A 20167-nucleotide genomic window follows, 5' to 3' on the forward strand; every position below is an offset into this window, starting at 1 on the left:
GGGGGATTTTCATTGGTTAGGCACATCAGGGAATCTCCAAACACAACATGACGTCCGCAGACTATTCCGTTAAAGTCTGCATTCCAAAACGTCACTACTTCCTTTCCGAGCCCTGCCCTGGACCCAAAAAGTAGTTTTCCTCCACATATGGGGTATAGGCATACTCAAAAGAAATTGTACTACAGATTTAGGGGCCCATTGTCTTCTATTTCCCTTGTAAAAGTAAAAAAATTAGGGCTAAAATTACATTTTTGTGGGGAAAATGTGATTTTTAATTTTCACAGCTCTACGTCATAAACTTCTGTGAAGCATCTGGGAGCTCAAGGTGCTCACCACACATTTAGGTACATTCCTTAAGGGGTCTAGTCTCCAAACGTGACATGGTGTCTGCTCTCGATTGCAGCCATTTTTGTGTTCAAAAAGTCAAACGGTGCTCCATCCCTTTTGAGACCTGCCGTGCGCCCAAATAGAAGTATTCCCCCAGATATCCCCATATCTGAGTATCTTCATACTCATGTGAAATTGCACAACAGATTTTATAATCCATTTTCTCCTGTTACCCTTGTGAAAATAAAAAAATTGGATCTAAAAGTACATTTTTGGAGGTAAAATGTGATTTATTTTCACAGCTCTACGTTATAAACTTCTGTGAAGTACCTGGGGGTTCATGGTGCTCCCCACACATCTAGATACATTTCTTAAGACTAAGAGGTCTATTTTCCAAAATGACGTCACTTGTGGAGTTTTCCAGTGTTAAGGAGCTCTCCAAATGCAACATGGCGTCCGCTAATTATTCCAGCAAATTTTACATTCAAAAATCAAATGGCACGCTTCCCCCTTCCAAGATTTGCTATGCATCCAAACAGTGGATTTTCCCCAGATATGGGGGGGGGGGGGATCATACTGAGGAGAAACTGGGACAAATTTTAGGGACAACTTTCTCCTGTTACACTTGTGAATATAACAAATTTAGAGCTAAAGTAAAATGTTTGTGAAAAAAAAATGTTTTCCTTCCAGATTGCTTTAGTTCCTGTGAAGCACCCTAAGTGTTAATAAACTTCTTGAATGTGGTTTTGAGCACCTTGAGGAGTACAGTTTTTAGAATGGTGACACTTTTTGATGTTTGCTGCCATAAAGGTCCCCCAAAATCACTTCAAATGTGATGCAGTCCCTAAAAAAATGGTTTTGCAAATTTTGTTGGAAAAATGAGAAATCGCTGATCAACTTTTAACCTTTCTAACTTCCTAACAAAAAAATCTTATGTTTCCAAAAGTGTGCTGATGCAAAGTAGACCTTGTGGGAAATGTTATTTATTAACTATTTTATGTGACATAGTGGGATTTGTTGAAGCGCTCCAAAGTTATTACCTCATATAGTGACACTGGTCAGAATTATTAAATTTGGCTTGGTCATTAAGGTCAAAATTGGCTCGGTCACTAATAGAAATAAGCGAATTTGTTTGGCTCCCTCCTTATTCGGCAAGCTATAGTGCTTACCGAATAAGCTGCAGAGGGAACCCGGCTACCTGCATCACTCGTGCTGATTAGCTGTCGGGCGCAGCAGCTGCATGTGTCGCGGCTGTTTCACTGTCACAACACATGCATGGAGAGGCTATCTGGATCGCTCCTGCTGGTCAGCTGTCTGGCGCCGCAGCTGCATGTGTCACGGCTGTTTCACTGTCACAACACATGCATGGAGAGGCTCATCATACATTTGAGGTACTTTTCTGCGAAAAGGACAGGACGACTGCACCGTATTGAAGGGAGGATGGATGGGGTCATGTATCGTGAGACTAAAGATGGGTATGACTGGGTCTTCCAGCATAACAATGACCCAAAACACACAGCCAGGGCAACTAAGGAGTGGCTCTGTAAGAAGCATTTCAAGGTCCTGGAGTGACCTAGACAGTCTCTAGACCTGAACCTAATAGAAAATCTATGGAGGGAACTGAAACTCAATGTTGCCCAGTGACCATCCCGAAACATGAAAGATCTGAAGAAGATCTGTATGGAGGAGTGGGCCGAAATCCCTGCTGCAGTGTGTGAAAACTTCGGACAAGAACTACTGAAAACGTCTGACCTCTGTAATTGCAAACAAAGGTTTCTGTAACAAAAATTCAGTTCTGTTTTTAAATTGTATCAAATACTTATTTCATGCAATAAAATGCAAATTAATTATATAACAATCATACAGACTTCTCTATTCTTTGTAGGTGGGAAAACTTGCAAAATCATCAGTGTATCAAATATGGTACCTATTTTCCCCAATGTACATACCAAGGAAAAGAAAAACTTACATAAAGTGTAGTTACAGGAACGCATTGAGGGGCATGTACCACGAACAAAGTAAAATGTAATTAATAGATCTTGAAATGAAAATAAGTTCCACAATTGGATGTGATAAAAAATGTTCTTGTGCTGAGATAATCTTATACATGTGCCCCTGCTGTGTGCTGTGAAATGGATGTGTCTGACCGTGCAGGAAAATGGTCTGATCATATCACATCTCCTGGGCAGGGGATGCTGCTAAACAGAGTATACAGACATTACGGCATGGGATCCCTCTGATTCTTTCTGTGAGGTAAAACATGTTGAGTAGGAAGCAGCAAATATTTTACCTCACAGAAAGAATTTGTCCAGCCTTAGGCTAAAAGTCTATAGTCATTATATGTGACTGCAGAATTTTGAATCTTCACATTGTGCGCAATGTGCGCTATGAGGATTCTCTGTTGCTGGCACTGGGAGCGGTGGGCATGTGGCCGCAAGCATGCGATTTGCATACATGTGGTCACATGCCGACTAGATAGGTGCGGCCTTGCTCAATGCAAGTGTATTGAGAGCCGCTGGACACAGTCTAGTTGGAATTTGGCTGAAAGTATGCATATCATATGACCACCCACTCCTGGCTCTGGCATCAGGCCACGTGCACACGTTGCGGAAAGTGGTGCGGATTCTTCCAGACTGATTTTGGTAAATCCGCAGGTAAACCTCACTGCGGATTACCTGCAGAATTACAGCGGATTTACCGCGATTTTTTGCGGATTCCACCTGTGGTTTTACACCTGCGGATTCCTATTATGGAGCAGGTATAAACCGCTGCGGAATCCGCACAAAGAATTGATATGCTGCGGAATAAACAACACTACGTTTCTGCACGTTTTTTTTCCGCAGCATGTGCACTACGGATTTTGTTTTCCATAGGTTTACATGGTACTGTAAACTCAGGGAAAACTGCTGCGAATCCGCAGCGGCCAATCTGCTGCGGATCTGCAACAAAATCCGCAACGTGTGCACATACCCTCAGAGAATCCTCATAGCACACAGAGTACGCGCGATGTTAGGATTCACAAGACTGCAATCACATAACGAGACTTCAGACTTGTGGCCTAAGATCAGACAACCAAAATCTATTAACATAGTATACTCAATGAACTTTGGGATTTTTTTCTATTGTAGTACAATATATTTATATAAAAAATATATTTAATTACTACTGTATAGTGGAATGCTGCTTTTTCTGAATCTTGGTAACAGAATTAATGTAGGATTTATCCCACTGCCTGTGCTTTTGAATTGAAATTGCATATAATTTCATGTACAAATTAAAGCAATGTGAACATTTCAATTTGTTTCCACTTTATTTTTTTGATTTACATGATGAAAGTGAATAAATACTCAAGTAATTCTCCAGTACTTGGTTTGATATGTAAAAGCTGTAGTAGTAGCATTCAATATTTTCTGTTTCTGGCTTGTGCTTCACATTACACAATATGTTTTTACAACCACTCTCAGAGTTCAAGCCTTGGGATGAGTAATTTGCACATAGGTATGGTTTTTGTTTTCTTATACTGCTTCTTTAGTGGGTGACTTATTGCAGCCATGCTGGATGTACCTCAGCATCTCCTTGCGGTTGTCCAGGATAGTGTCAAAGCTCTCCTGCAGTCTGTTCTGCTGATCCTTCACCCGTTGTTGAAGACTTCTGATCCATCTCAAAAGAGCTAGTCTCCTATACATTGTCAATTGTGCATGATGCTTCTCCTTTTCTTGCTCCTTTAGTTTTTCCTTGTCTTTTAGACTTTGGAAAGCTTCTGTCAGCGTAAGTGTGAGGGATTCAGATTCTGATGAGGATTCGTCTTCAGAGTTCTCCATTTCAGGATCCTCCAATTGGGTGGATGTTAAAGTAGGTGATTTGTTGTCCTCCCATGTACTGCCAGGTATGCTGTCAGGACTGTCAATGCTAAGTGAACTGCTGGCGTAACCATTGTCTTCCAATGGAGATCCTGGCCATTCACTGCATTCCTTTGTTGTCTCATTAGCTGGTGCGTCCACTCCTAATTGCATTATTTCTGCTCCTTCTGGGGGGCTCCTAACTTCTTCTTCCAATGAAGACAAGCTGATTCCCTCAGACTTGACAGCCTTTATTTTCATCATTGTATTCTTTTTCAGATTGGTTCTGTTATCTTCTAAGTGAATTTTACCACTGTCTTCATTTAATTTATCTCCCCAGTTACCTTCATCTCCCTTCTCCTGTCTCCAGTTTTCATTTTTATCATATGCCTCCTCCAAAATGTTAAAGTTAGTGTCTTGCTTTCGCTCTTTGTCACTAGGAAATGGTAAGTTACCCAAAGGTTTGGTGCGATAAAATGGGGACTGGTGAGGGCTGCTTTCAGACTTCTGTATGGCAAACATCTTGACACACGTTGTTCTCTCCTTTATCTGTTAAATGACCAAGTGCATAAAAATCAGTGTCTCACTATATTTAAATAAATACACTCATATATATACTGTATATGAGCAATTATTACATAATCTAGGTACAGTAATTTACTAAAGGTAAATATACCATGGTTTAGAGACTTCAAACATCTGAGTTCCACAGTCTATATGTAGCAATCGCAATTTCTGGACTAGCCATTGCAACATCTGTTTCATATGCTTATATGTGGCTGCTGAGATCAGGTCAGGAGACTCATAGCCTGTCCGGAAATCACAGTCCGTACATCGATTGTGAAACTCATACATGTGAAACTGGCCTTAGAAAGGGACATACATTTTGTACACAAGAACCTTAGGAAACTTGTCATTAGGGTCATGCTGCTTGAACTGTGGGCAGCATCAATCACAGCCTAGCTACATGATCGCATCCAGATATGTCTTTGAAATGGTGCAGCATTTCAGGAAAACATAGTTTGAAAAGTCAGTCAACTATAGGAAAATACCTGACTGGCTCAGCGCTCCCAGTGACTGGCTTCTTGCCGCACCAGTCCAGTCGACTGACTGACAGGTCTCTCCTATTTACATAGTTATTAAGGTTGAAGGAAGACTTTAAATCCATCTAGTTCAACCCATAGACTAAACTAACACGCCCTAACATGTTGATCCAGAGGAAGGCAAAAACAACCCATGTGGCAAAGAGTAAGCTCCACATTGGGGAAAAAATTCCTTCCCAACTCCACATACGGCAGTCAGACTAGTTCCCTGGATCAACGCCCTATCAAGGAATCTAGTGTATATACCCTGTAACATTATACTTTTCAAGAAAGGCATCCAGTCCCCTCTTAAATTTAAGAGTCTCACTGCTCTTACAGTAAAGAATCCGCGTCTGTTATTATGCATAAACCTTCTTTCCTCCAATCATAGAGGATGCCCCCTTGTCCCTGTGTCAGGTCTATGAGTAAAAAGATCATCAGAAAGGTCTTTGTACTGTCCCCTCATGTATTTATACATTAAAATAAGATCACCCCTTAGCCTTCGTTTTTCCAAACTAAATAGCCCCAAGTGTAATAACCTATCTTGGTATTGCAGACCCCCCAGTCCTCTAATAACCTTGGTCGCTCTTCTCTGCACCCCCTCTAGTTCAGCTATGTCTTTCTTATACACCGGAGACCAGAACTGTGCACAGTATTCTAAGTGTGGTCGCACTAGTGACTTGTATAGAGGTAAAATTATGTTCTCCTCGTGAGCATCTATGCCTCTTTTAATGCATCCCATTATTTTATTTGCCTCTGTAGCAGCTGCCTGACACTGGCCACTAAATGTGAGTTTGTCATCCACCCATACTCCCCGGTCTTTTTCATTGACGGTTTTGCCCAGAGTTTTAGAATTAAGAACATAGTTATACATCTTATTACTTCTACCCAAGTGCATGACCTTACATTTATCCCTATTAAAGCTCATTTGCCATTTATCAGCCCAAGCTTCTAGTTTACATAAATCATCCTGTAATATAAAATTGTCCTCCTCTGTATTGATTACCCTGCAGAGTTTAGTGTCATCTGCAAATATTGAAATTCTACTCTGTATGCCCCCTACAAGGTCATTAATAAATATGTTAAAAAGAAGAGGGGCCAATACTGACCCCTGTGGTACCCCACTGCTAACCGCGACCCAGTCCGAGTGTGCTCCATTAATAAACACCCTTTGTTTCCTATCCCTGAGCCAGCTCTTAACCCATTTACACATATTTTCCCCTATCCCCATTATTCTCATTTTATGTATCAACCTTTTGTGTGGCACTGTATCAAAAGCTTTTGAAAAGTCCATATTCACTACGTCCACTGGGTTCCCTTGGTCCAGTCCGTAACTTACCTCTTCATAGTAATTGATGAGATTAGTCTGACATGAACAGTTCCTAGTAAACCCGTGCTGATACTGGGTCATGAGGTTATTCCTCTTCAGATACTCCAGCATAGCATCCCTTAGACTGCCCTCCAGGATTTTACCCACAATAGAGGTTAAGCTTACTGGCCTATAATTTCCGAGTTCAGTTTTTGTCCCCTTTTTGAATATTGGCACCACATTTGCTATACGCCAGTCCTGTGGTACAGACCCTGTTATTATGGACTCTTTAAAGATTAAAGATTATTTGTATACATGAGAGACTTGTCAATCAATGGGGTGAGGGTCACAATCCTCCCTATAATATCTGGCTAGCTTATCAAACTATGTTTTCTCTGAAACGATGCAGAGTTTTAGAGACAGACATTTCAGGCTACTATTGCACAGTTAGGCTCTGATTCAGACTGCCCGTAGTTCAGACAGAATGAATCTGATGGTGCGTTCCCTTTAATGTCCGTTCTTGCCACAAAAGATATTTTTTCCCCTAAAGCCTAACTACTTAGGATAAGTTTACACAGGGTGTTTTTGCTGCTTTTTTTCTGCAGCAAAACCTGATCATCTTGGTAGGAAAGAAGCTGCGTCAAAAAAGCAGGTTTAGGTGTGTTTTTGGTGCTTTTTTTATGCGTTTTTTTGGTGCATTTTTTTCTCTTTGTCCATACTAATGCCCTTGGATTTTCAGCAGCAAAAATGCAGCAAATAATGATACCTGCATTTTTGCTGCTTTTTTTCAACACCCATTCAAGTCAATGGGTAAAAAAATGCAGCAAAAACGCTGAAAGAAGTGACATATATGTATATATAGTCACATATCATGAAATAAAGTTTTATCATTGAACATCAGGGGATATTAAATCTGTATTTGGTTCCAAGTTAATAAATGATTGACTTTTCAAAATTTTTCCGCCTGACTAAAGTTGAAAGGCTTCCTATGTTTTGTGTTTATTTTGGGCTATCAAATAGTTATTTTGCACAAGATACATTTTATCCTTTTATGTCCATGTCACATGTATGGTAAAATACTGAAATAGAAGCACTAATCAAATTAACAGACGGAACCTTTGTTTCTGCAGGAGACACAAGGGTCTTTGACACCCCCCAATGTGAAGAGTTCACTAATCCTTAGACAAGGGTATTATTGTTTTAAAAAATACATTTTTCTTCTTTCTAAAATCATTTGTATGCTAGAATCCTAAACAAAGAGTCACATTCTATACACACATATGAAAACACAATGTTTCCCAGGAAACACTCTTTAGACTTCATGTTTTTGGAATTCTAGATTGCAGCGACTCTTTTCTTGCTGTGAAACAGATCTGATGAATATTTGTATACAAATTGCAAACCATAGTATTGCTTTATATTAACAGAACACACATTTGCTCAATTCTGCAAGACTCTGATTGAAATACTCATTACTAATATTCCCACAGAGCTTCATATATTTACACTGAAACTCCTTTGCGTCAACGTCAAAGGTGTGCGGCAACATTTTCTGAGCTTGACACTCCACTGTGCTGCTATGTACTATATACCCAAGGTGCAATAAGTTTTTGGGGAAACATAAAAATCAGGTTATCATCAGAGTTTATAGACTAGAGCATACTTTGTACAAAACTAAGGCTCTCCTGTTCTTTTCAAGACCCTGATATGTCCCCTTCATGTCAGAAGCTCCTGTTAAAACATTAAGGGTGAGTTCACACAAGGCCTTTTTGCTGCATTTTTTTTCTGCAGCAAAACCTGATCATCTTGGCAGGAAAGAAGCTGCTCCAAAAACGCAGGTTTAGGTGTGCTTTTGGTGCATTTTTGGTGTGTTTTTTTTCATGTGTTTTTTTTTCTCTTTGTGCATGCCAATAAAGTTGAGTGCACACAGAGAAAAAACAACAACTTCCTGAAGATAGAATGAATAGATAGGATAGAATGAATAGATTGATAGAATATAGAATAGATAGATAGAATAGATAAAATAGATACATTCCCTGTGGTAACCTCTTCCCCAGCATTTTCCCACGGTGCAGAGGTCACCTCAGGTCAGGCTGTGAGGCAGCGCAGGCTTGGTGACGTCACCGCTCGTTACTGAGCCTGCGCCCGCTCTGTCTTATTCATTCCCCAGTACTTACAGCTGGGAGCGGTCACATTAGCAGCGCTCCCGGTTGTAAGCTTTATCTCCCCCAGATACTGTGTGGAACACTCGTTATATCGGACTATGACGGATCAGGGAGTATACTTTTTTAGTTTATTTTTATTACAGAAGATCGAGGGCTTCTCTTTGGAATGGCAGATAATAAAAAGATGGTCAAAACTGTGTGGTGTTCTATTTCATTAAAATACTTTTTTTCTGCACGTGTGTGTTTATTTAACCCTTTAATTACTATAGGATTAGTAATGGATAAGTGTCTTATTGACGCCTCTCCATTACTAAGCCGGCTTAATGTCACCTTACAATAGTGAGATGACATTAACTCCTCATTACCCTGCTTGCCACTGCTACAGGGCAAGTGGGAAGAGTTGGGCAAAGCACCAGAATTGGCGTATCTAATAGATGCACCTTTTCTGGGAAGCTGCGGGCTGCTATTTTTAGGTTGGGGGGGCCTATATCAATGACCCCTTACCAACCTGAGAATACCAGCCCCCAGTTGTGAGCTTTAGCAAGGCTGGTTGTCAAAAATGGGGGAACCCCACGCCGTTTTTTTAAATTATTTATTTAAATAATTAAAATAAAGCATGAGGACCCCTCTATTCTTGATAACTAGCCTTCCTGACAGCTGGGGGTTGCAGCCTCCAGCTGTGAGTTTTGTCTGGCTGATTTTAAAATTAGGGGGGACCCACGCCGTTTAAAAAAAAAAAAAAATTTATTTATAGCACAGGAGCTGCAGATGAAAACTCCCATCCGCAGCTCCTGCTGTCACTGTAATTAGCGGTGGCAGATGATGGGTTCAGTAGTCCCATCAGCCGACACCAGTGATCGGAGGTGAAGTGTGGGAGCCGTGGCTGTCTGACCAGCATCGAGGAGTTCCCGCCGATCAGAAGAGGTGTTTGCCGCGTTGTCATGCATATGACAGCGTGTCAAACACTGTAATGTTGGACCCCCCATTCAAGTGAATGGGTGGTCCGCTGCTGGATGACAGGCTGCATGAACGCATCATGCAGCCTGCCATCTAGATGTAGCAGAGCAGGGTGTGACGTCACATAAGGCTCTCATCGACTTTTCTGCAGCAAATACGCTGCAAGAAAAGTAAACCTAGCGTATTTGGAGCATTTTTTCACCATCCATTCAAGTCAATGGGTGGAAAACCGCTGAAAGAAGTGACATGCCCTATGTAAAAAAAAAAAAAAGCGCAGCAAAGCACAAAATACTGATCACACAAAAACCCAATGTGTGTGCATGAGATTTCAGAAATCTCATAGGCTTTGCTGGTACTGTAAAAAGCAGCTGAAAATTAGCATAAAAAATGCAGTAAAACCGCCCTGTGTGATCTTACCTTTAGATGAGCATGGTTGACTTTAGCTGATGATGGCACTTTATGACTGTGGTTGAGCAAACTTAGCACAAACTTTGGAAGACCACACATGACATGGATCATATATTTCTATATCAGAATCAATGACTCCATATCATGTTAGTAAATCACTCCTCTAAAAGAGCATTTTGTTACAATTTTGTGTGTCATCTCAAAGAGGTTTCATTGTATATTATTTGGTCCTCATCGCATGGCCAAATTGGCCAGTGACCCAGCCACCAGATATTATAGGACAGCGCTATAGATCACACAGAATTAGATTGCGATAGTTTACATAGACTCATTGATTTGTGGGTAAATATAAAAAATATTTTGCCCACAAGGGTGTATCTTGAAACACTGATTAATTTTTTCTAACTCTTTGCACACTAAACCAATTACCAATGTTATGCTCTAGAATCTTTTAACCCTAAGGCTGTGTGCACACATAGCAGATTTTTCGCGTTTTTTTTTGCGGTTTTTTGCTATAAAAACGCAATAAAACCGCGAAAAAACGCTCACATTAAGCATTCTATTTAATAGAATGCAATCCGCATTTTTTGTGCACATGCTGCATTTTTTTCCTGAGCGGATTCGCATTCCAGAAAAAAATGCAGCATGTTCATTAAATTTGCGGAATCGCGGGGATTCCGCACAACTAGGAATGCACTGATCTGCTTACTTCCCGCATGGGGCTATGCCCACCATGCGGGAAGTAAGCAGATCATGTGCGGTTGGTACCCAGGGTGGAGGAGAGGAGACTCTCCTCCACGGACTGGGCACCATATAATTGTTAAAAAAAAGAATTAAAATTAAAAAATCGTGATATACTCACCTTCGATGGCCCCCGGAGTCTTCCTGCCCCTCAGCGCTGCACGCGGCCGCTTCCGTTCCTGTAGATGGTGTGTGAAGGACCTGCGATGACGTCGCGGTCACGTGACCGCGACGTCATCGAAGGTCCTGCACACACACCATCTATAGGAACGATAGCCGCTGAGGAGATCGGCTGTTTGCGGTAGGTGAGTATAACCATTTTTTATTTTTTTAAATTATTTTTAACATTCTATCTTTTACTATTGATGCGGCATTGGCTGCATCAATAGTAAAAAGTTGGTCACACTTGTTAAACACTATGTTTGACAAGTGTGACCAACCTGTCAATCAGTTTTCCAAGCGATGCTACAGATCGCTTGGAAAACGCTAGCATTCTGCAAGCTAATTATGCTTGCAAAACGCTAGTTTTCTGCGGGAATATGCATGCCAATTCTGCATGCGATATACCCGCGGCAGGAGGCGCAGAATTGCCGTGGAAATTTCCGCGGCAATTCTGCAACGTGTGCACTTAGCCTCAAAAGTAAAAATGTCATATATGTTGCAGTTCTGTGGTTCCCCATACATAGACTGTGTTGATGTTATCTGTCACACAGTGTTTGTATGTGTACGTACAAATGTAGGTATCCAGTGTCTCTTATATTATTGTTTTATTATTATAAATGGATAGGTAGACAGTGCTGGTTAGAATTACCATAATGGTCATCAGACCTAACTGAGTCACCCATCAGCGCAGTGGGGATACTCGGTACCGAGTCTGGTCCTTAAAGGGATGTGTAACGGCGGCGGTGACCCGGTCTGTGGCCCTGGGCACCCATGTTAAAGGGACAGTCTTTAAAGGGGTTAGTTGAATAATAAAAGTTTGTGATGCCACCTGTGGTATTGGGTCAGGGGTGACCGATGCTGCTTAAAAGGGTCCACTGGAGTGATGTTATGGCAGCAGGGATGGTATGGCTTCCCACAGGTGAAGCTGGGTCCCCAGGGCTCCCGGTGTAGTATGGATAGGTGGTGTAGAAAGAAACGGATACCGGATTACAGGTGCTGGTGGTGGTCCGGCCGGCTTTGAAGCGTCTCAGGAATCCCCCTAACCAGGTGGAGTTGGAAGCCTTCCTTCTAGCGCTGTGTTGTTGTAGTCCCTTGCTGTCTTAGGCCTCACAGAAGGTCCTCAGGTTCTCACTCTGTCCCCTTTTAGGTAGGATACTAACTTGAGCCTTTTTACAGGATCTCTATCACGACCCGGGCTCTATCTGTTACTGTGTCCTTGGGTGTTAATGGTGGACAGGTAATTTGAAATCTAGCTGTCTGCCGGTTTCTGCCATGGGGCATGAAGTTACCCTCACAACCTCGGTCTTCTGGATAGCAATACATGCACTCAGCGTGGAGGAAGTTCAGTCGCAACTTCTCGCTCCAGCTCTTCACTTCGCCTTTGCTCCTTCCTCCTTTCAGTCTGTTTACAAGTTGGATTCAAAAAAGAAATGCACAAAATGCAGGTATGCCCGGCACTGAACAAGCTGCTATTCCTCAGAACAATTGTAAGTGTGATCTCCAAATGGCTAGGCGGGTTCTGTTCCCAATGGAGCTGAGGCGGTGCTATGCATACATAGATAGTAATCCAAACGCATAAAAAGAGAAAAAAAATGCCGCACTCACCCAAATCTTCCAAAAATCAGAAGTCCTTTATTTAGGCATTACAAGCCATGTCGGACGTGGCGTGGCATAGACAACACTGCGGAGGGGAGCGGGAGTGAATGGAGACAAGACAGACGACGATCGTTTCGCGCTCCTGCGCTTCTACGGGTCACCGATTTTTGGAAGATTTGAGTGAGTGCGGCATTTTTTTTCTCTTTTTATGCTATTTACAAGTTGCTCTTTTTTTCCTTCCCAGGAGCTGCAGAATCATTTGTCTGCACTGCCCCGACTTTCCTTCCTCACTCCTTGCTCTCCTCTCACCAACTGTCTAACTCCCTCCAACTGCCTAGCAACTACCTAGCAACTGACTCCTCCCAACCAGAGAAGTCAGCTCCACTGAAGTCGGGTGTAGAGTTCCCCTTCTGGCCTAGAGTCAGAACGGTGTTGTATGTGCTGAATACCTGTTAAAGGAGATCCTTCTTGGCTTCCAAGCATGACGTCACTCTCCCCATGAGGAAAGCAATGCCACTGTAACAGCCGATTATCTGGGGTGTTACACTCCCCCTCCCCCCCCCCCCCCCCCCCATTAAATCCAGTACTCCCGGACTGGGAAAACAAAAAGACAATAAATTGGTTAAAGACATATAAAAAATTTTAAATATGCATTTTAACATATTTAAAAAACTTTTCTTCCCTTTAAGGGAGGCTGTTTATCTTTAAATGTTGCAATAACTATATATGACAAGTGCAAAACATTTTTCAAGTGCACAACATTACATTAATAACACTTTTACTTCTTGTTCCAGGGCAGGTCCTCAAGCCTGCATCCTCCTTGACTGGAGGCCAGCTGGATCTTCTCTTTTGGGGGCACTTGCATGGACTGCATGATTTTGGTTAGTGCAGCCATACTTTTGGTCAGTTCTTGAACCTGGAGATGCAGTTCTGCAGAGGGGTCAGTGTCCAGGGTCTGTGGAAAGGATGTCGCTTCCTGGTGGTATGTAATTGCTGGGCACCTAGGGGGCACTGTGTGGCTGGAACTTGGTTCATGCAGCACCTGAATGGCCCTATCTTTAAAGTGTGCAAAGTCCAGGTCAGGGTTTTGCAGGGCCAGGATGTGCAGCTTTGTTCTCTGGATGGTGGACAGGAGTCCCTCAATAAACTGCTCCTTTAATAATTTGTTCCCATCTTACACGCTGTCAGGGCCAACCTGTTTAATGGCCCGCAGTGCCTCCTGGAGATTAAGGGCATATTCCCGTACACTGTCCTACACCCTCTGTTTACATCCAAAGAATCTCATTTTTATTTCTGCTGCAGTGCGAGTGTCAAAAGTGTCCTTAAGTTTGGCAAATATCTGCTCTACAGTCCCTTCTTGAATGTCCAGCCAGGACTTTAACTTTTCTTTGGGCTGCGCCAATTAGTTGGCCAGTTAGAATGCTGACTTTTTGATGTTCTGTCAGGGGATATACTTCAAATAGGCTGCAAAGCCTTTCTGTAAAGTCACTCAGCGTGTGGGACTCTCCTGAATATTGTGGAAGCCAGGCAGCTCCTGGTAAATAGGGCATTGATAGGGGCATTATGGGAGCTGTAGTTGTGGCATCCATCGCCAGAGCTGCATCTCCACCCAGGCTGGACATGTTCCTTCTCCCCCCTGTTAACTTCAGCCAGGCCCTGCGCTCTATTACCTTGATCAGTGGCTGCTCCATCGGCGGGCTGGAAGAACTCTTTCCGGTCTCCAAGTCGGGGCTTCCTGCTTTCCACCCGCTCACAACAGAGCGTGCTAGAGCATCACTTCATGCTCTTTCTTCTGGGTACCGCCCACGACGGCATGCCCCTTGTGCTTCCCGCGTGCTATGTGGCGCTGTAATGGTGGCAGTTCTTTTTTGCGGCAAATTTTGAAAATTCTTTTGCGTGCACCATGTGCCGCAGTTATGGCAAAGATTTAGAGACCCATTAGCGTCTCTGGCACACAATTTAACAAAGTCTCTCTTTTAAGCACGGTCTCTTAGGTGCAAAAGACCCATTTGCTGGGTCGGTCGATCCTATTCATGACGCCAAAATGAGTCGCCCGTCAGGGCAATGGGGATACTCGGTACTGGGTCTGGTCCTTAAAGGGATGTGTCACGGCGGCGGTGACCCGGTCTGTGGCCCTGGGTGCCCATGTTAAAGGGAAGATCTTTAAAGGGGTTAGTTGAATAATGAATATTTGTAACGCCACCTGTGGTATTCGGTTAGGGGTGACCGATGCTGCTTAAAGCGGTCCACTGAGGTGATTTTATGGCAGCAGGGATGGTATGGCTTCCCACAGGTGAGGCTGGGTCCTCAAGGCTCCTGGTGTAGTAGGGACAGGTGGTAGGTGGTGTAGAAAGAAACGGAGGACACAGGGTTGCAGTCTCTTACCTCTTTACTGTGTGATTTAGGCAGCCACAGTTCAGGGTATCACAGGTGCTGGTGGTGGTCTGGCCAGCTTGGAAGAGTCTGAGGAATCCCCCTAACCAGGTGGAGTTGGAAGCCTTCCTTCTAGCGCTGTGTTGTTGTAGTCCATTGCTGCCTTAGGCCTCACAAAAGGTCCTTAAGTTCTCTCTCTGTCCCCTTTTAGGTAGAACACTAACCCGTAGGACAGGTAACTCGAGCCTTTTTACAGGATCTCTATCACGACCCGGGCTCTATCTGTTACTATGTCCTTGGGTGTTAATGGTTGACAGGTAATTTGAAATCTAGCAGTCCGCTGGTTTCTGCCGTTGGGTATAGAGTTTCCTCCCACAACCTCGGTCTTCCGGATAGCGGTATATGTAATCAGCGTGGATGAAGTTCAGTTGCAACTTCTCTCTCCAGATCTTCATTTCGCCTTTGCTCCTTCCTCCTTTCAGTCTATTTACAAGTTGCTCTGCTCTTTTTTTCCTTCCCAGGAGCTGCAGAATCACTCGTCTGCACGGCCCCGGCTTTCCTTACTCACTCCTCGATCTCCTCTCACCAACTGTCTAACTCTCCCCAACTGCCTAGCTACTGACTCCTCCTCCCAACCAGAGAGAGCAGCTCCCCTGAAGTCAGGTGTAGAGCTCCCCTTCTAACCTGGAATCAGAACGGTGTTGTATGTGCTAAATACCTGTTAAAGGAGATCCTTCTTCGCTTCCAAGCGTGACATCACTCTCCCCATGAGGAAAGCAATGCCACTGTAACAGCCGGTTACCTGGGTTGTTACTTTACCCAGATGGACTTTTTCTTTCGGGCAGTTATAAAGTATTTTCATGAAAACCATGCACAGTCGATTGATAACTTGGCTATAATTCAACTATTTGAACTGTATACTTAGTTATGCACCCCCAGTGTGTGTGAACGTGTATATATATAGAGGAAGCATGGTGGCTCATTGGATAGCATTGCAGCGCTGGAGTCCTGGGTTCAAATCCCACCAAGGACAACATCTGCAAGGAGTTTGTATGTTCTCCCCGTGTTTTCATGGGTTTCCTCCGGGTACTTCCGTTTCCTCCCACATTCCAAAGACATACTGATAGGGAATTTATATTGTGAGCCCCATTGGGAACAGCAATAATAATATGTGGAAAAAACTGTAAAGCACTGTGGAATATGTTAGCGCTATATAAAGATTATTATTATTATACAGTTATATGAAAAAGTTTGGGCACCCCTATTAATCTTAAGCTTAATGTTTTATAAAAATTGTTTTTATTGCAACAGCTATTTCAGTTTCATATATCTAATAACTGTTGGACACAGTAATGTTTCTGCCTTGAAATGAGGTTTATTGTACTAACAGAAAATGTGCACTTCATGCTTCCCTCTGCTGACAAGCTTTTTGGAGATGGAAATTTCATTCTCCAGCAGGACTTGGCACATGTCCACACTGCCAAAAGTACAAATACCTGGTTTAAAAAGAACAGTGTCACTGTGCTTGACTGACCAGCAAACTCGTCTGACCTTAATCTCATAGAAAATCTATTGCGCATTGTCAAGAGGAAGATGAGACACCAGACCCAACAATGCAGACGAGCTGAAGGCTGCTATCAAAGCAACCTGAGCTTCCATAACACCTCAGCAGTGCCACAAGCTGATCGCCTCCATGCCACGCAGCATTGATGCAGTAATTGATGCAAAAGGAGCCCCAACCAAGTATTCAGTGCATTTACTGAATATACATTTCAGTAGGCCAACATTTTGGATTTTAAAATTATCTTTGCAAGCTGGTGCTACAAAGTATTCTAATTTAATGAGATAATGACTTTTGGGTTTTCATTGGCTGTAAGCCATGATCATCAATATTACACAATTGTAATTAACAAGAATTCAACCACAGGTAATGTTCACTAAACAGGAGTCCAGTAGACAGTTTACTATAAAAGGGCATCACTTAAAGTGAACCTGTCATGTGAAAAAAAGCACTATTAACCTGCAGATATGGGGTTAATCTGCAGGTTAATTAAATTCTGAACCTGCCCAGTTCTGCTGAGTGGAAATTAACTTTATTCCCCCGATAGCATTCGGATTTAAGTTATGGAGGCGGTGCTGGTGCAGGCTCAGTCACCGCTCTGTGTATAAAGCGCAGCGGCTATAACCGAGCCACTGGACCTGACTGACAGCCAGCTCTAATGCTGATCTGCTGTCAGTCAGTACAGAGGCGCGCAGTTGCAACTGCCGCTCTCTATACACAGAGCGGTGACTGAAGTTGCACTGCCGTGACTGAAACCAAAACGCTACCGAGAGGCATCAAGTTAATTTCCTTCTGGCAGAAGGGCTGTAAGTGCTGGCGTCGGACAGGTTAAGAACGATATTAACCTGCAAATTAACCCCATATCGACAGGTAAATAGCGTTTTTTTCACACGTCAGGTTCCCTTTAACCAAGAAAACCTTTTCCCATTTCATGCTGTCAGCAATGGCACCATATGGAAAAGAAGTGTCACCTAAGATAGGACATAATTTATTTACACAAGAAAGGCGAATGCTACAAGAAGAACAGCAAAGTTTTACTTATCAGTCAGAATACTGTAACAAAAGTGATACACAAATGTAACAAAAATGCAACTGCAATAATCTCACTGATACATCCAGGCCGTCCACAGAGGGTAACAAGAGCATCTTCTGATGAGAAGGGTTACTTTGTGTCATTTTTTCTACATACCTGAATAAAAATTTAGCACAGTACTGTATGTATGTACTGTTGAAATAATGCTGGAAATGAAGAATACTTTCACAAATAGGAGTATTAATAGTTAATTTTTTATCAATTCATAAAATGCAAAGTGAATGAACAAAAGAGAGATCTTGATTAAATTTATATTTGTTGTGATCCAAATTTGCCTTCAAAACAGAATCAATTGTTCTCGATACACTTGCACAGTTTTTTAAGGAACTCAACAGTGAGGTTATTCCAAATATCTTGGAGAACTAACTACAGATCTTTTGTGAAAGTAGGCTTGTGAAATCAGGGCTTCGTTGGGGCTATATCATCACTTCCAGAACGCCTTATTATTTTTAATGCTGAAGATACTTCTGAATGACATTGGCTGTATATTTGGGGTTGTTGTCCTGCTGCAGAGTAAATTTGAAGCTAATCAGATCTCTCTCTGATGGTACTGCATGATGGATAAGTATATGCCTTTATTTCTCAGCTTTGAGAATACTATGAAATGGAAAATGTTGAGGTTTGTAGACAGAGTGGTCAGGCAAGGAAACATAAATGCAGCAGATGAAAAACACATCATGCTTACTTTCCTTCAAAATCAGAAGACGTCCATGTCCAGTAGTGCCATCAGGTATAAATTGGCAGTATCCATTGTGGACCAGCTACACGTCTACTGTTCAGAGAGGTCTGACCAGAAGTGGTCTTATGGATCGTACCTTACATAAGAGCAAGGCGAAGAGACTCAACTATGCAGACAAATATAAGAAATGGGGACCAGAAAACTGGCAAGATGTACTCTAGACTCAGGAATCAAAACTTGGAAATATTTGGCTGTTACAGAAGGTAGTCTGCTCGCGGAAGGACTGGGCGCCGGAAGATATTGAGTGCTGACAGGTTTGGGTTTTAAAAGTTTTGGGTTGTATTTCACCAAATTGATTTGGGAATTCAGTCATTGTTAATGGTGTCCTCCATGCTGAGGGTTACAGGTAAATACTTAGCCATCATGGAGGTGTTTAGTTGCCTCAAAAGTTATTATGCAGCAGGAGAATGACCCCAAATACACAATGTAATTAAGAACTATCGTCAGCATAAAAAACAACAAGGAGTCCTGTAAGTGATGATATGGCCTCCACAATTCCTTGATTTCAACATCATCTACAATGTCTGGGATTACTTGAAGAGACAGAAGGATTTGGGCAAAGTCACCTGCACAGATCTGTGTTTACTTCTCCAAGCCAAGATGTTTGGAACAACCTCCCTTCCGAGTGCCTTCAAAAACTGTGTGCACGTCTACCTAGAAGAATTGAGGCTGTTTTGAAGGCTTTGATTTACATTTTTGTTTTGTTCAGTCACTTAGTTAATTTTTTATCAATGAATACAATGTATGGACTTCTATTTTTGAAAGCACTCTTCCTTTGCCTCCTATTTTCTACCACTGCATATCTGACCCTGGCTTTGTTGTCCTATCTGTACAGCCCTTGGTGGTGGAGGGGGGTGCTGGCTGCTGGTTCTGCTTCCTTCCTGCACTGATGGCATGGTGGTGCTGAAAGGACAGCGCCAGCTGCAGTATCCCACTGTATCGCAGCCATCTCCAGTGCACAGGGATGATAGGACACTTCTCAAGGGGTTTTACATTGCAATGTCACAGGGAATTAGACTAGTGTTCCCTTCCATGTCACTGCATATAGTAAGTAGGGGAGCAGGATGCTGTAAATAGAAAGCTACTAAATAGGATTACAGCTGTTATATAAGTGATCCAGTGCCCATCCCCCACCTTGGTGCAATGGATTCAGTGTGCCCAGCCAGCATGTCTCATGTCATGGGGTGCCCATGTGTGGCAGCAGCAGCAGGCAGGGGCAGACTACTCACAGTGCGTGGCTATGCTCCCCAGCTCTGGGTCCGGCTGCTCCTCCTGCTGCAGCCGAGGATGTGAGTGCTTTCCTGGGCAGGAACACGTCAGTGGTTACACACTTCCTCTGAGCACTGAGCCCAGGCAATCAGCACACAACAGCCACTGCAGCCTCCAATGCTTTCCCTCTGCAAGCAATAGTCGTCATTTCCTAATAAACTCCCATCACTGCTGCAGGTTATGGCTACAGAAGAGATCTGCTACTAAATCTCTATACATACAGAGGATGGAATGAGGAGCCCCAAGCAATGGGGAACACCCAAATGTGCACATGTGCTCAGTGGGAATGACTAGTCATACCTATAGACCAGCGCTCAGCAATACTTCTTAGTTCTCCAGCACAGCAAGGGTCAAATGTTGCGTTTTGGAAATAATCCCATTAATTTTAGACACTGTAGAAGGATTAGAGGTAGGTCGTATAAATATTAGGTGCGAAATGTTATCATACGGTACTTATAGGGACAGTCTATCTACCATGATCCATGTATATCATGATGAAGGCTTTCTGAAAGACCAAAGAGGGTCTCATGGGCCCAATGCAAATTC

The 20167-nt window shown here is 42.8% G+C and overlaps 1 protein-coding gene across 4 annotated transcripts in view; it reads right to left on the reverse strand.

The window, feature by feature from the left end:
* Positions 1 to 3618: 3618 nt before the first annotated feature.
* Positions 3619 to 20167, reverse strand: part of C3H1orf216 (chromosome 3 C1orf216 homolog) — a 36040-nt gene continuing 19491 nt past the window's right edge. For 2 of the 4 annotated variants that reach the window (XM_069756835.1, XM_069756837.1), the window contains exon 2: positions 3619 to 4715. In XM_069756835.1, the coding sequence (XP_069612936.1) occupies positions 3843 to 4688 (846 nt within the window). In that variant the 5' untranslated portion in view covers positions 4689 to 4715 and the 3' untranslated portion in view covers positions 3619 to 3842. Of the gene's footprint in view, positions 4716 to 19486; positions 19704 to 20167 lie in introns of those variants that run through there. The other 2 variants (XM_069756834.1, XM_069756836.1) reach the window with 2 other exon arrangements.

Source organism: Ranitomeya imitator, chromosome 3 (assembly GCF_032444005.1).
Source record: "Ranitomeya imitator isolate aRanImi1 chromosome 3, aRanImi1.pri, whole genome shotgun sequence".
Taxonomy (NCBI): Eukaryota; Metazoa; Chordata; class Amphibia; order Anura; family Dendrobatidae; genus Ranitomeya; species Ranitomeya imitator.